Here is a 15450-nt window from a genome sequence, read left to right as displayed (position 1 = left end):
GGATTACTAAGAAGAATTTTGTGTTAGATCGTTTTTCTCAAATCTCCACTAGAGACTCATCTGCTCACCTGAGGGTTTTGAGTTTATGGAGCAAAATTTGCCTAGAACAGGTTGTCAGCTTCTGTGGACACAGTCTACCCTCGGGAATCCCACTGGAAGAAAGAACAAATGAAGCGTCCCAAGGACTGGAGGATTCTCTTCCCCTGGGGTATTCAAGGAAGACACCAGGGAACAAATTGAACAAAGTTTATTTCATCAACAATGAAAAATGCCCAGAAGGAAACGAAGCACAAGATTCAGTTACACAAAAATGAAAGCTATTGACCACTCGGCCACTTCTCATACTAAAAGAGAAGGAAATAATACGAAGTACTGGAAACAACATGATATTGTCCTCATGGTGACAACCAAGATGGGCCTGACATAAGCCAGTCCAGGCTGTATGTGTGGCCCAAGTGCACACAGATGGTTCTCCGGTCACTGAATCAGAACCAGCCAGGCCCCACGAGTCAGAGTCTCTGGGGGCTGTGATTCTGCATTGCAAACAAGTCCTTGGGTAGCTCTGAGAGTTCACCAAGGTTTGAGAACCACTGGTGTGGCTGACTCCTGTGAAGCGGTCTCATGTTTACTGCTTTCAACTGTCATTTATACAGATTCAGGCAAAGAATGGTTTTTAGCATGATACCCGATGTAGCAAATAAAATGACCTTCAATATATAGTTCATCTTTGCTGCAGTCTTTTCTCAGATGGGAAGAACTGATCATCCCTCTCTGCCACATAATTTGTTCCCTTGAGGTTTCATAGCATCCGGAAGGTTCAGGTGCTCCCATGTCCACTTCCCATTGCCTTGCCAGGTTCCCATGGAGGAAGGCTGCCCAGGTCTTGGGCCAGTCTTAGACGGGCATTTTCATTCTGCAGGTATACACAGCACATTTCACATCAGTGTGGAATGCCTACTTCAGGCCATGCCAAGGATTAGAACGTCTTCTATAACCAGGAACGTCTTACACTCACCTCCAGCTGAGTGAAATTATACTAACAGGTGACCACTTAAAGGGCACGCAGCTCAGCCCTTCCTAGACAGTCTGGATGTCATCCCTGGATTAAGCCAGACTTCAAAGAACCATGGTTATAGACCATTTGCCTTAGCCCCAGAGCCTCTTTCTTGAAATGTGCCTTATCATAACCATCTCACCATCTCCTGAGGGAGGCCTTAGTCAGTTCTCATTCAAAGCCTGCTGCGCTGAAGATGTCACCCACTGAACCACTCAGTGTCCCCTCTATGAATGAATGCACATGAACATTTTCTTTCAGATCTAACCTGTTTCTCCAGAAGGGGGTAATTTTGTTTTTTAGAGATAAGGTCTCATTTTGTCACCCAGAATAGAGTGCAATGGCGCAATCATAGCTCACTGTAACCTCAAACCAGGGAAGATGTGTGACTTATAGGAAGAGATCATCACCTCTTCCTTACTGCTTTGGTGACAAGAAAACTGAAAGCCAAAAATATAGTCCAGATTTTAGCAATTATTTAGGACCTATGACCAATATTCTCCATTGCAACTGGGGGTGGACTGGGGGGGTGCATATGAGAATGAGCACACTCCATCCACCACTCCCTCTGGGAAGGATTTCTGCAACACTCTGGTGATACTCATGCCTACCAGAAACTGGGAATGTCCAACTTTTGAGACCTAACTAATGATGTATCCAAAGCACTAACCAGTACCTGCCATCTGCTAACAGAAATCCTCATGCCCATGGTTGTCCACAGCACTTCCTGCCTTTGCCAAGGCCCTCGAAACAGAAGCCTCAGAGGCTTTCATGTGGGAGTCGTGCAGGCGTCCCTGGGCCCAGATCTTTGCTGCTCACAGATGTCCAAGCATTGGCTAAGTGACTGGGAGTGGCTGACGAGTCATGGACTCGTGGAAAGGAGGGTGGGAGGGGAGCCCATGGAACCCCTGGCCACCCCAGGATCGTAGCCCACAGACTCTCCCCAGACACGGAGAGGGCAACATGGGACACAGTGAGGATAGAATCGGGCATCACAGGTGAGGTAGGATCTGCAAACTGCACACCCGCTGGTCTTCTGTCATGGCTGGAGTGAAAATGAAAGCAGAAACTGCCCTTAGAGACAGGGGCAAAAAAAGGGCTGTTCCTCCTTTGTCCAGCAGATGGCACACCAAGCACTTTCTTCTCACCTGGGAGGACAGGGGGACCAATGGTGACTGCCCGGGGAGAGCTTCTAAACTGAAATGGGAAGACCCCATGGGACTCACAGGGCCTTTCTCTTAAAGCCACGGAGAAGAATGAGCCTCTTGGTTTGAGCTGACACTTCTGATGAAGGGAGGTGCCTCCATTTATGGCCACTCAGGGATTGGTTTGATGAGAAAGCACAAAAAAATAAAAAAATTAAAAAATAAACGCAGTTCAGCAGTGTGTAAATATACAGAAAGGCTATGCATGTGGCTGAAAGAAGCACAGTTAAGCAGGTGCCACGCACCCCTGGGCATTGCCCTAGAAACACTCATGACAGCATCTTCATACAAAATTCTAAAGCGTGAGACTTTGCTCATAAAGAGTCTCCCTAGCAAGCACTGACAATAGACCTGGACTTCATCTCTTGACAGCGGCAGCCAGAGGGAAGGTTAGTGGTCACTGTTTGGTGTCATCCTGGACTTCCAGACATCTCAATTTACAAAAGGCTTCCAAAGCCTAACTGGTCATCAGGTTGAGGAGCTATTATTTGATAGTTAAACTTAGAAACCAAAAACAGCTACACTGATGGCAACCCAACTCATGCAACCTGTCCAGAAACATACAAAACTGGTTTATGCCACCCAGCCAGCCGCAGATCATAGAGAGGTACACGAATAGCCAGGGGCAGAGACAGACTCAAGGTCAAGCAAAGAACCTGCAGCAGCGGCACACGGTGCACACGGCGCTGCACTCCGCAATGCCTGGCTAGCAGGCCAGCCTGCCCTCTAGGTGGAAGCGACTGCTTTGACCTTGGCAGATTTTATAGCTGACCTTGGGATGTTCCACCCATCACATCAAACCCATCTGATATATGGCTGGAAGAGACTGCAACTTCACTTTCCTGAAAGGCAGCTAGAGTCACTAAAAGAATTTCTTTTTCCTTTTAATAACAAAAGTCATCATAGTGAGTGAAGTTAAGATATATCTTGTTTGAAAGTCTGTGCATTTTCTGTAACTTCAAGGTGACCATGACTGAATGACAGCAGCAGTAGCAACAACCAACCTTGTTCTTGTACCAGTCATTGAAATTGCACTATGATTTGAAAAGGTCTCCCATTCTTTGCCTCTCACACTTCATCCCCTCAAAAACAATGATCATTTGAAAACTCTTGTGAGAACAAAATTCCTACTCTGAAAAGAGCAGAAGTGATTTCCCCATGTCTAGGAAGGCAAGAGTTTCTTTAGTCCACTATCATATTCAGTGCGTTTGGGTGGCTTTTTAAATGCCTTCAGGGAAGATTTTATTACCTTTATGCCCTTCTCCTGAACCTGTGTGTGTGTGTGTGTGTGTGTGTGTGTGTGTGTGCGCGCGCGCGCGCGCGCACATGCATACATAGTATGCTGGACAAGTCAGCTATTAGTCTTCATCGGCAGGAAGTCTCCACCTGGAGCACAGGTAGACACAGCCGCTGCACAGCAGGAGCAAGCCCAGCACAGTGTGACTGAGTGCCAGGACTCCAACTGCAAAGAGGTACAGGGTTTTATCACAGTAGTCCTGAGGCTGCTGGAAAGGGGGAAGAAAATCAGGCAGGTACACAGAAAAGACCCAGTAGTTTCCCAGGATGAACCAGAGGAAGAGGAAGAGGCTCAGCAGGAGGTGGATGTAGTATCTGTGCGCATTCTGCCTCCAGGGGTATTCGTCATCGTCATCATCATCGATCACCACGGCCTTGGACAGCAGCCGCCTCATCCTGGTGGAGTCGTACAACAGGAGAGACACCTGGGGCGTGGTGGGGAGCCGGGTGGCAGGGCAGAGCAGCAAAGTAGAGGGGAAGAGAGGGGATAGAAGGTAGCGGTGGCGGGGGTGTTGGGGAGAGAGAAAGAGGAGAGAGAGGAAGGTGTCATGAAAAGTGCACACACTGAGTTAGAAATGCCACCAAGCAGCAAAATTTAATTTGAAGAATGAGAATCAAAACTGGCAAGAATGAAGGCATAAATTCATCACCAGCATCCTCAGTGGCGTCTTCCTTTTAGATGTGTGAGTTGGTTTGGACAAGGGGTTAGCTGGGGTGACTCGTCTCCACATCAAGGTTCAGACTGACTCTCCCCTGTATTGTGCTAGCACATTTGCACCAACACATAACGTAAAAATGACACCTGGTCCGCATGCTAGAGGCCTTGAAATAGATCCCTCTCTCTTGGGAGGAACCCCCAGCAGACTTTTCCCTGGTACTTCCAGGCCATGTAACAGGCTTGGCCAAATCCAGGTACTGTGAGCCCCACCCCAGCCCCGCCCAGCCTGCTTTCTCTCTTCTTGGAAGTTTGCACCACTCCCCATCTCAGGCATCTGGAATTCCCAAGTGGGGCTGTGGACTGAGAGTGTTGTCTCTCTTGTCCTCGTACACCTTTCAAGTTAAGAGCACAGACCCTTGTCCTTGGAGTGATACTCTTGGGGCACAAAGACCATCTGGGCCCCTGGCAGATGATCCCTGACTCCAGCCTGACACGCCTTTGAAATTCTGCTCCCACTCTTGGTTACACAAAGCACCACAACCCACCCAACTCTAACTGGCCACAGATGCCTTTGTCACAGGGGAGCACGCTTCCCCTGGAAATACAGCGGTGGAAGGACACAGGTGGTCTTTGCTAAGGAATCCCTTAGCAGCTCCCCATCTTCTCTGCCTAGCAACTTGATCTGTGATGTTTTTGAAAGCCTGGCCTGTGTATCTGCTCTCTCCGGCTTCCTAGGCTGCCTACCTCTCCCGAGGCCATGCTCATGGCACCCCTAACCCTGGAGAGCAGGGCATTAGAAAGAATCCTTGGATGACGAAGGATGTAGCTGACTGGCAGAGGCGGGGAGAGATTCTGAGCTTGAGTGAAATGGAAGGGCAAGCAGGAGCCAAGAGATGCAGCTAACTGGGCTCCAAACTGTAAAGAGAAGCAAGGATAAAATAAAGAGACAGAGAGATGGGAACAGCGAACCCCAAGCCATGCCTTTGGGTGGGTGATGACTCCAGGTTTGGACTTGTTCCATTTAAAATTCTGGATGGAAATGCAGGGGCTAGTGGCCCACAGGGGGCGGAGTCAGAGCCTGGAAGTGAACAGAGAGAGGTGAGGACTCCTGGCGGAGATCTGGGAGCTACCCGAGAGGAAGTGATAGTGACTCTGGGAATGGGTGTTGTACAAAAATAGACCCCAGTGCTGAGCAAAGTGCTTGACATACATTATCTCAATGAATTCTCCCAGCCTGAGGCAAGAGGTACTAAATAAACATGGGCGCAGGACCAAAACTGGAGCCATTGGGCCAAATGTCAATAGCGATTTTCTCTGGGTGGTGAAATTTACAGATGATTTTGATTTTTTTCTTTGTGCTTATCTGCATTCTCTGATTTTCCACAATGGAGAGTTATTACTTATGTAAAGCTACAAAACCTAAGGAGGGTGGTTAGTTCAATGCTTGGTATGTGTGATCTTTAATGTCCATCCTCACCTGGGGCTGCATATTATCCCTGTTGCCCAAATGAGGAAACTAAGGCTCAGAGAAGTTAAGTCGCTTCACTGAGATCCACAGCGAGTAAGAGAACGAGAAAGGCAGTGATCCACACCTCTTTGACCACTGTCTACACCACAGTACACTGATGATTAAATCGGAGGAAATTAAATTGGATGGTTCACTCCTAAGACTTGCAGCCTGGCTGGGAGGCAGAACATCTCCGTAAGAAAAGGAAAGTGAGACCTTAGGGGAGTTCACAGAGCCACCCACAGTAGAGCTGACTCATCCAAGGAGGGCTGCTTGGAAGAAGGGGCATACTTGGGAACCCTATGCACAAGGAGAGGTGCGAGGGTCCTTCTCTGAGGGGGAGTGGTGTGGCAAAGGTGAAGGGTGGTGGGTTTAGGGTAGGAGAAAAACCAATTGACGGTAGTAGGTTGGCTGACCGTGGCTGTGTGGTTGGGAAAGCCTAGGTTGAACACCAGCTCTGCTGTTGCCTCACTGTAAGCTGGAGCTAAGAATCCAGCTCAAGTCTCCATCATTCAGATGCATTTCCCTTCCTTGCAGGGCCCCATTCCTTAGAGGAATTCCCCCACCCACCACATGTCCATAGATCTGGCTGCCCTCCCAGGACTGGTTCTCGGGTACAATGATGCCAGGAGAAAGGAACCAGCCCCAGGAGAGAGCCGTGGCAAGTGGGTCCCACTGCCAGACTTTCTGGAGCCACCTGGCCCCCTTCTCTCCCACTAACCTCTGAGGTTGTGAGCTCTTCCAATCAATGACCTTTTAAGTTAGCCAGAGCTGATTTTTTGTTCCTAGTAGTCAAAGAATCCTTCCTGAAGCAAGTACCTGCCTCAAAGGGGCATGGCGAGGACTGAATGAGCTCCAAATGAGGGCAGAGTCATCAGCATGGCATCAGCAAAAAGCACATGCTCACCAGGGTAGCAATCGCCACTAGGAAGGATGATGTGGGAAGATGAGGGGAGTGCAGGGTAGGTGATGGTCACTGAATCCATGTTTTGGAAACTGTCTTTTAACACGACCCTCAGTAACAAATACATTTTATGCCAAGTCCTAGGCACGGGGTAACTGCATGTCCTTGTTGGCTTAGAGAAGTCCTGGTTTATGCTGTTGTTCTGGCAGGATGATTATTAGGGCCGCTTTGTACTCTCAAAAGTGTCCCAGTTAGGATGATAAATCAACTCACCCAAACACACATGTCCATATGTAAGTATCACACAATACTTAACTTACTAGGCACTCTAATTTTCTATTTTATTTTTTAAAAAGCAGGTCACAGCCTACTTAATTCATTTCCTGATCTTCATAACCCTCAGTTCTTTTTGGTAGCTCCATGAAATGTCAGGTCACATCTCTTCAAGTTTCTCTCCATAGAGTGCAATACTGTGAAGCTATCTGATGCATTTCAGGAAGGATGTTGGGACCCCCTCGGCAGGTTCTGAGGTTGAATACAAACCATCATTATTACAGGTAAACTTCTGCCTCTGGGGACTCTAATCCTGTTTGCCGCTGCTCTAATGGTTATGGACTCACTGTATATTACCTTGCCATCATGAGCACAAAAATTTAATTTGGCCTCAAACGGTTTTAGATTGCCAGGGCAAAAAAATCAATGCTGCTTATTAGGGCCTTAGTTTGTTCATTAAAATAAATTACCTTTGGGTCCTGGGTTGGCTTTCAGAAAGGAAAAGTTTGCTGTTATTAAGAGGAACAGACCCCACGGACAGCAGCATCTCTAAAGGAAAGCTCCACTGGGCAGCTTCACGATGAGGTAGTCGAGTGAGAACAGGAGAGGCAGAGGTAATTACTGCTAAAAACGCTGCCCTTGTTTTAAGCATCTCTGTGGCACTCAAACCGTCAGAGCCTTCCCTTAACACTGTGGGGGCTATGGGGAAAATGTGGCTCCGCTAAGCCAAGAGCCTTTGGGTTTTCTTGGAGCTGAACAGAGTCCCAGGTAGATCCCATGGGGATACTGTGATGGGGACCACCGTGTATATTTGTACATTTTAGGACACTGCCCACCAGACCGCTGTTAGGAGATGGGGGCATTTAACAGGGAGGTTACCTCAGACACAAAAGCCTCCAAAGGTTTGCCCCAAATCAGACGTCTCCCACGACAGAGTGGAGCTTGTGGCTACCAGTTGCATATAAGAACAATTTTCAAGACATTCCTTTGATGTCTTAGATCAACAGCATGACCACCTCCACTAGCCAGGATCTCTCCAAGGATCCCCGCACCAGAAAGCAGCTGGCAAAGAAACCCAACAGTCGCTGGGCGCGGTGGCTCAAGCCTGTAATCCCAGCACTTTGGGAGGCCGAGACGGGCGGATCACGAGGTCAGGAGATCGAGACCATCCTGGCTAACACGGGGAAACCTCGTCTCTACTAAAAATACAAAAACTAGCCGGGCGAGGTGGCGGGCGCCTGTAGTCCCAGCTACTCGGGGAGGCTGAGGCAGGAGAATGGCGTAAACCCGGGAGGCGGAGCTTGCAGTGAGCTGAGATCTGGCCACTGCACTCCAGTCCGGGCGACAGAGCGAGACTCCGCCTCAAAAAAAAAAAAAAAGAAACCCAACAGTGGCTCCGAATAAAAGTTCATACTTGGCACTCTTAACTCAGTTTTCTCTTGTGTTACGGCTTTGTTTTTATGAAACCATCTTGGGAAAATGGATGCTTGTGTTTTCTGGCTTTCATATAGAAAGTGGTGAGGTGGGCCTGGAAGGCTGGGAAGAGTTGTTGATAGATGGAGGCTGACCGAAACTTCTCTTGGTAGGTGTAACATTGCTGTGGGCCAGGGATCTTGAAAACAACTGCACGCTGTGCACGCCCCTGATATTTCTTCTTCAGTTGCTTTTTCTGTTTAAACAAATGTCAATACAGCCCAGGAGCAGATTAACTACATAACCTTGAGAGTCATAGAGAAGCACTCCTACCCCAGGCATAAGAATACTTTAATAGTTGATTGATAACTGCAGCCAATTAATCCTATGTTAGTCAATTGAGAACTAGGAGGTATAGTTAAAAGCAGAAATAGGAACTGCTAAATCAAACATATTTTAACCAAATGCAAACCCTGCCTTCAATAGGAACCTTTTTTTTTCCAAAAAAAAAAAAAATAGCAGCAGCAGCGCAGAGAAAGACCATGATTTCACTGGCTGAATTCAATGGTATAACTGGCAGTCAGGGACTCCTCTGCATCAATTCTTGTCAGACCAAAGCCACAGCTTAGCACACTGAACTCGACAGCAGGAAAGAAGCTCTTGCAAAGAAGCGCAGCCCTGGGTAAATGCCCTGCATCTGGAAAAATCTGTGTCTCTGGAGCCAGCCCCATCACTTCAGCAACCACGCTTAGGGGGAAGTTGTTTTGGCTCCCCTGTGAATAGCAGGCAAATAACAGGTGCATTCCAGAATGGCTGTGAGTTAAATTTCTACAAGGACTACAAACAACAGATAAAGATACTTTACCTTTAAGGTGCCGACGATGCCACCCACTAGCAAATATAAAGGTATGAGGGGCTGTATAGGGCAGTCCTCCAAAAATTTCATTCCTACATAGGGCAAACAGAAGATGATTGAGAGAAATACATTCAAGAGCACAAAGCCTGGTTCTGAAAATGAGTGGAACACCTTCAAAAGCCAAAATGTTAAACATGCAAACCATATGCTTGTGAGATCTGCTCAGCCTCACCAATCACCTGATCCCCAGGATGCTCAGTGGATTGACACTGCAGAACTCACTCTCACAGCGGAGTGGCGATAAATACTCCCGCGGACAGGGCAGGGACCAGGTGTCAGTGCACCTTTTTTCTGGGTATTAACTGGCTATGGGTTGCACTCTTCTTTTCTGAATAGCCAGTGTATGAGAACTCAAGTTTTCAAGGATTCAGAATTCGAAGGATCCCTTTAAATATACAGTTTTCTTGATATGCTTAAAATAAGATTCAATTCATGAGTCACATTTCCAAAATGTGACTCTGTGAATGAGGTTCTCATCTACTTTGCTTCCAGGGACCAGGTGGCAGGGAGGAGCCGCTCTTCCTCCTTGTGTAGCGAGCCCTCTGCTGTGTTAGTCACAGTCACCATATGATCACCATTGACCATGTCACTTACTAGACCCCACGCTGGGAAACACGCGTGTGCTCACATATCCTTAGCTACCAGATACAGATTACTACCAAGCCAGCCTGCCCAGATGCCTACCCTTTCTTAATGGTAGTTTTTCTCCCCAAAGCAATGCACTGTCTACTTTTCTCAGGTCTTTGTTCTCTAGACCTATTATTAACCAATGATATAATGTGTCTATTTAAAATATAAAGAAGAAATATCCATTTCCCTCAGGGACCAGTCTGGCTCAAACGACCAAGCTCCAGATGAATTCTAATAGACACCTTTGCTATGGGAGACACTGACTGCCCAGCATGTGCCCCCCCACATTGCCCACCTCCCTTGTTGAGTAGCAAGGCAGTGTGATCAGTTCTGACCAGTGGGCTGTGGGACATTTTGGGGCCAAAGCATGTATTTATTTTTTTTGAGACAGAGTCTTGCTCTGTTGCCCAGGCTGGAGTGCAGTAGCATGATTCAGTTGCAACTCACTGCAGCCTCAACCTCCCAGGCTCAAGCAATTCTCCCACCTCAGCCTCTGAGTATCTAGGATCACAGGGATGTGCCACTATGCAGTTAATTCTTTTTTCCTTGTAGAGAAGGGGGCTCACTATGTTGCCCAGGTTGTTCTCAAACTCCTGGGCTCAAGTGATCCTCCTGCTTGGGCCTCCCAAAGTGTGGGATTACAGGCATGAGCCATTGTGCCCAGCCCAGGCCAAAGCATTTAAAAACTGATACATGATTCGTTGTTTGCTTCCTCTGCTTTGACCACCTGGAAGCCATGGGTGGAGATGGATTGTTCTCAAGATTGAAGCAGCTTGGAATATTATGTCATCACATTGCCTGGGAAGTCCCCATGCCCCCTGACCCATGATGGAATTTGCATAAGCAAGAAATAAACCCTTATAGTGTTAAACTACTGGGATTCCAGGGTTAATTTGTGACTGCAGCACAGTTAAGTTACCCTGGCTAATACATTTGTCAACAGATTCCAAGAAAGGGAATTCTTACTGTAGAACCAAAGCCTCCTGTTTAAATGACATTTAGACTTTTAGCTTTGATTTGACATTTTATTCCCTATAAATGCCTGATACTTAAGCAGAGGGAGTAAACTGTTTTTCTATGACTACACCATATTCCATTGAAATGAACAAAATTCTCTAGGTATACAGAGAGCTATAAATTCAGAGTCCAAACAGAATTTAGTCAAATACACACATTGATCCAATCATCAACCTATGGAGGCTTGTCTTTTAGTTATCTCTGATGTGTAGCCGAATTTGTTATTAAATTGAAATACTTTCCAAGTCTCAACATGGCCTTTTCACACAAAGACCTTTAAGTACTTGGTGCCAAATTTGTTGGACATGGACCGCCTTTCAATTCAAAAGCCAGCTGTGAAATGAACACTGAGTAATGGCTTAGATATCTGCTCATTTCCAGTGAATAAAAACAGCTGCTGTTCACAGGAGAGTCAATCAGTGCACAGATGGCTTAAAACGATCCTAATAAATTTAATAAAAGCCACCTTTCCTCCTTGGTTCTCACGTACTGCTTAGGACCTACCTAAACTCTAGATTTTCTTTCTTGTCTGATCTGCAGTATCGCGATTATTCTTTTTGGCTTTAGATCTCTCCCTAGTTCAGTTGATAACAACTACCAGATGTAGTGATTTTTAAAATATTTGTTATTGTGATAAAATATCTCAACAAAAATTGCCGTTTTAACAATTTTTAGGTGTACAATTCATCGGCATAATTACATGCATCATCTTGTGCAACTATCCCCACTATCTATTTCCAAAATGTTTTCATCACCCCAGACACAAACTCTATAACCAATATTGCTCTGGAAGCAATAAGACCTCCAAAACCCTCTTTCTGCAGTGGATGTGGTGATTTTAATATAATATCCTTGGGAATTGGCTTGTGGGGTCTTTTCTCTTCTATGCAGCCTTGTTGGTGGATGAATTGTTGCAGTTACATTCATTTGAAAGATAACTGGCTGGGCGCGGTGGCTCATGCCTGTAATCCCAGTGCTTTGGAAGGCCGAGGTGGGCAGATCACTTGAGATCAGGAGTTCAAGACCACCCTGGCCAACGTGGTGAAACCCTATCTCTACTAAAAATATATAAATTAGCCAGGCGTGGTGGTGGGCGCCTGCAATCCCAGCTACTTGGGAGACTGAGGCACAAGAATCGCTTGAGCCGGGTAGGCGGAGGTTGCAGTGAGCCGAGATTGTTCTACTGCACGCCAGCGTGGGTGACAGAGTGAGACCCTGTCTCAAAAGAAAAGAAAAAGAAAGATAATTAACCCGAAGGTCCAAAGGCTAGGGTTCTCTTACCTTACAGATTTTGCATAGAATGCCCTCTGGAGAGTATTCCTGACTTCCTAAGCAGAGTATGCCTAACATCTTGTGAACTATTCTTGGAAGAACAGAGTCATATGATAAATGTTAATTTTTGAATTCCACTGTAATAATCACAGCACCAGGGCCTACTGAAGTGACTGAATTGTTCACTCGTACACTAAATGGCCCCAGACTACTTGGCTGTTTTAGTTCTCTGCAAACCTTAAAATCTTATCTTCTTTTTTATTTCCTGTCAGGCTGTTAGCTTTCATGTCTTACAGATCTAAGGATACTGTTTTTGTTTCCATTTTTAGTATTGTGGCTTCAGCAGGAGTGGCACGGTGAAACTTACATAACAAAATAAACCCTTTTAAAGTGAATAATTCAGTGGCATTTAGTGGATTCACAATGTTGTGCAACTACCACCTCCATCTAGTTCAAAAACATTTTCATCACCTCAGAAGGAAGGCTCCTACCCATTAAGCAATTAGGGTACTGGGTGTTTCGTTGTTGTTTTGCAACAACTGCTCCAATATGCTGTGAGCTTGGACCTAGAACACTGAGCCTGCTGAGCTTCTTTTCTGTTTTGTTTTTTGTTTTTTGTTTTTTTTGGAGACAGGGTCTCACTCTTGTTGGAGTTGGCTGGAGGTACAGTGGCACGATCATTCCACCTCAATCTCCCGAGTAGCTGGGGCTACAGGCGCACGCCACCACAGCCAGATAATCTTAAGTCAAGACTTGAATTTTTTGGTAGAAACAAGGTCTCACTATGTTGCCCAGGCTAGTCTCAAACGCCTGGGCTCAAGCATTCAGCCCGCGTCAGCCCCACTAAGTGCTGGGATTATAGGCATGAGCCACTGTGCCCGGCCATGCTGGGATTCTAGGTAAATAGGGGTAGCTAGGTCCTGTACGCAGGCCTCAGGGGCTCCCATTAGCAGTGTTCAGGAGCATGAGATTAATTTCACTGACATGTGATAACAATTCTTAGCTAATCAAGGAGCTTCCCCCATTCTGCCCCTCCCCTGACCTCTGCTAGACGGCACACTTCCGGATTATGAGGTTGTTTAATATACATGATTTATGGAAATATTTATTCATTCATTCAGCAAAAAAATGTATAGAGTGCCCATACGTCACCTAGCTCCAGGTGCATTTTTTGTATTGCTCGCATCCTGCTTCCACAAGGGAACATAGGAACTGGGAAAGGACTTTGGGAAACCTCTAGCCCAGTCACTCCCAAACTTGGGCTAGAGGGATCAGAATCATCTGGGGGACAGATTTCTAAAAGAGGGTGTCTGTTCCCACCCAGATATACTGCATTGACATCTCCCAGGGTGGGGCCCAGGAATGTGTGTTTTTTAAATCTTCACCAAGTCATTCTGAGATGGTACATAGGTGTCTGGGAATCATCGGGCTGGCCAGTTCTTCTTAAACACATATTTAATGTTTAAAGATTACACGCCTTGGGTCCATGCCCCAACCTGGCTGACCTGTGGCGTCCAGCAGCTCGGCAGGCAGCTTACCTATGAAGGCCATGGACAGCGGTAGAGCCAGGAAAGCGCAGAGCACAAAAACGAAGCAGGCTGCAAGGAGAAGAAGGGGCAGGCACTGGGTTAGAAACACACAGACCCTTGCATTTCCTCTTCACTGCAGTTTCTTAAGCATCCTGTGAAACCTGACTTTCTCTCCAGAGGCAAGTCAGCAGACAGGAGGAGAAGGTCGCAGCTCGCCTGGGGCTCCCACACAGTGGATGCAAGCCAAGACTTGCATTTCTCAGAGAGCTGAACATCTCTTGTGATCACTCTGCCGATGCCAAGGCCCAGATTTCCTGCAGGACCTCTCCAAGTCTGACAGCTTATAGAAAAGGAGTTTATAAACTGCCACTGTGCCTGTGCCAGGACACCAGAAGCTGCCGGCATCCACTGAGCCAGGCAGGATTCACCCTGTGCTTCCTGGGCTCCTGTACCCAGGGCAGATGGTTCTTCTCTTCCCTGGATAAAATTCACTGACAACTCACTTTATCACTTAAAGTATTTGCTTCACAAAATCTTTTTCCCTTTCCATTCATTTGGTTATATACTCCATAGCCCATGACATTAGGTGGGCTCCTAAAACTTCTTGCTGACACACAGTACAATAGAGCTTTGAACTGGCTTTGGGTTTTTCTTTCTGTTAATGCCACCAATTCAACTTTTAGACATGGGGAAAGAATAAAGGAATGGGGGCTACACAGGCTTGGGTCCAAATCCTGGCCCTGTCACTCACTGGCCATGTGGCTTTGGGTAAATTCGTTGACATCCTGAAGCCATTTTCCTCTTCTGTAAAAGGTGGTGACAGATGTATGCATGAGGACCTCAGAGTATGGGGCAACTTTTATGATTAGGCAATTACTTCCCCACTTTGCTTCTTGGTTTCCTCATCTGTTCAATGGACTGCAGATACAGGTTTTGCTTGGCCAGTAATTTTTTTTGAAAGTGTGAATTTGAATGCTTCTTGGGTAGGCCTGCCCCCCAGTTCCCACTGTCAGAGTCTTGACAGCATCACACATCTGTGTTTTCTGCTGAGTCCTGTTGTCATGCTGAGAGCTGACAGAGGATCTCTGAGTGAATGTCATGGTAGCTTCTGCAGCATCTGCTCCTTCCTCTCTAGGTCATCACCTCAATTATTTTCGGGTACCAGCACCTCCCTACCTCCCCATTCTCCTGTGCCGTTTATGTGCTCTAGCAGAAGCTGACCCCACCCTGGCCATGGAAAAGGGCATGAAGTTTCACCCTCAATTAACCAGAAGAGCCCCACTTACCAGATATGTTATTAGTAGGTGGGCTCATGACTTATATTAGGAAATTTACTGAGAGTCAGGAAAAAGCTTTCTCACTCTGCTGACAAAACTTCCGGAAACAAGGTTTCTCCCTTCCTGGCCACTGGTGAGGAATTGAATCACTCCGGGGGTGGCTGGCAGCCTTCTTGCCACCATGAGGGGAAGCCGGCCTGCAAATGAGACCAATGCTGAGAGGCAAGAGGAGAGGTGAAAAGAAACTGGGTTCTCAGTGACATTCGTCACCCATGGAATCATACCACCCTTGATGCTAAACTACTTCTGGACTTGCCATGTATAGGAGCCAATAAATCCCCTTTATTACTTTAGCCAGCTTGAGTTGGGTTTTCTATACTATATAGCGCCCACTGTACCTGGCTTCATCTGCAAGGCCCTTTGCAGTTTTGAATTGTCAAAGATCTAGGATTTATCTGGGAATCTGTCTTCTCTAGAGAAAAGATCTAAGGCTGCAAGT

The 15450-nt window shown here is 46.7% G+C and overlaps 1 protein-coding gene across 1 annotated transcript in view; it reads right to left on the bottom strand.

The window, feature by feature from the left end:
* Window positions 1-231: 231 nt before the first annotated feature.
* TMEM272 (transmembrane protein 272) overlaps window positions 232-15450 on the bottom strand; it is a 34641-nt gene continuing 19422 nt past the window's right edge. The window contains exons 3-7 of the mRNA XM_033177643.1: window positions 13684-13743; window positions 9176-9258; window positions 2203-3980; window positions 1731-2099; window positions 232-913 (exon numbers count right to left, since the gene is read on the bottom strand). Coding sequence (XP_033033534.1) covers window positions 3618-3980; window positions 9176-9258; window positions 13684-13743 — 506 coding nt within the window. The 3' untranslated portion in view covers window positions 232-913; window positions 1731-2099; window positions 2203-3617. The remainder of the gene's footprint in view (window positions 914-1730; window positions 2100-2202; window positions 3981-9175; window positions 9259-13683; window positions 13744-15450) is intronic.

This window comes from Trachypithecus francoisi, unplaced genomic scaffold (genome assembly GCF_009764315.1).
Source record: "Trachypithecus francoisi isolate TF-2019V2 unplaced genomic scaffold, Tfra_2.0 Lachesis_group18, whole genome shotgun sequence".
NCBI lineage: Eukaryota > Metazoa > Chordata > Mammalia > Primates > Cercopithecidae > Trachypithecus > Trachypithecus francoisi.
This window is presented reverse-complemented; position numbering and strand designations above follow the sequence as displayed.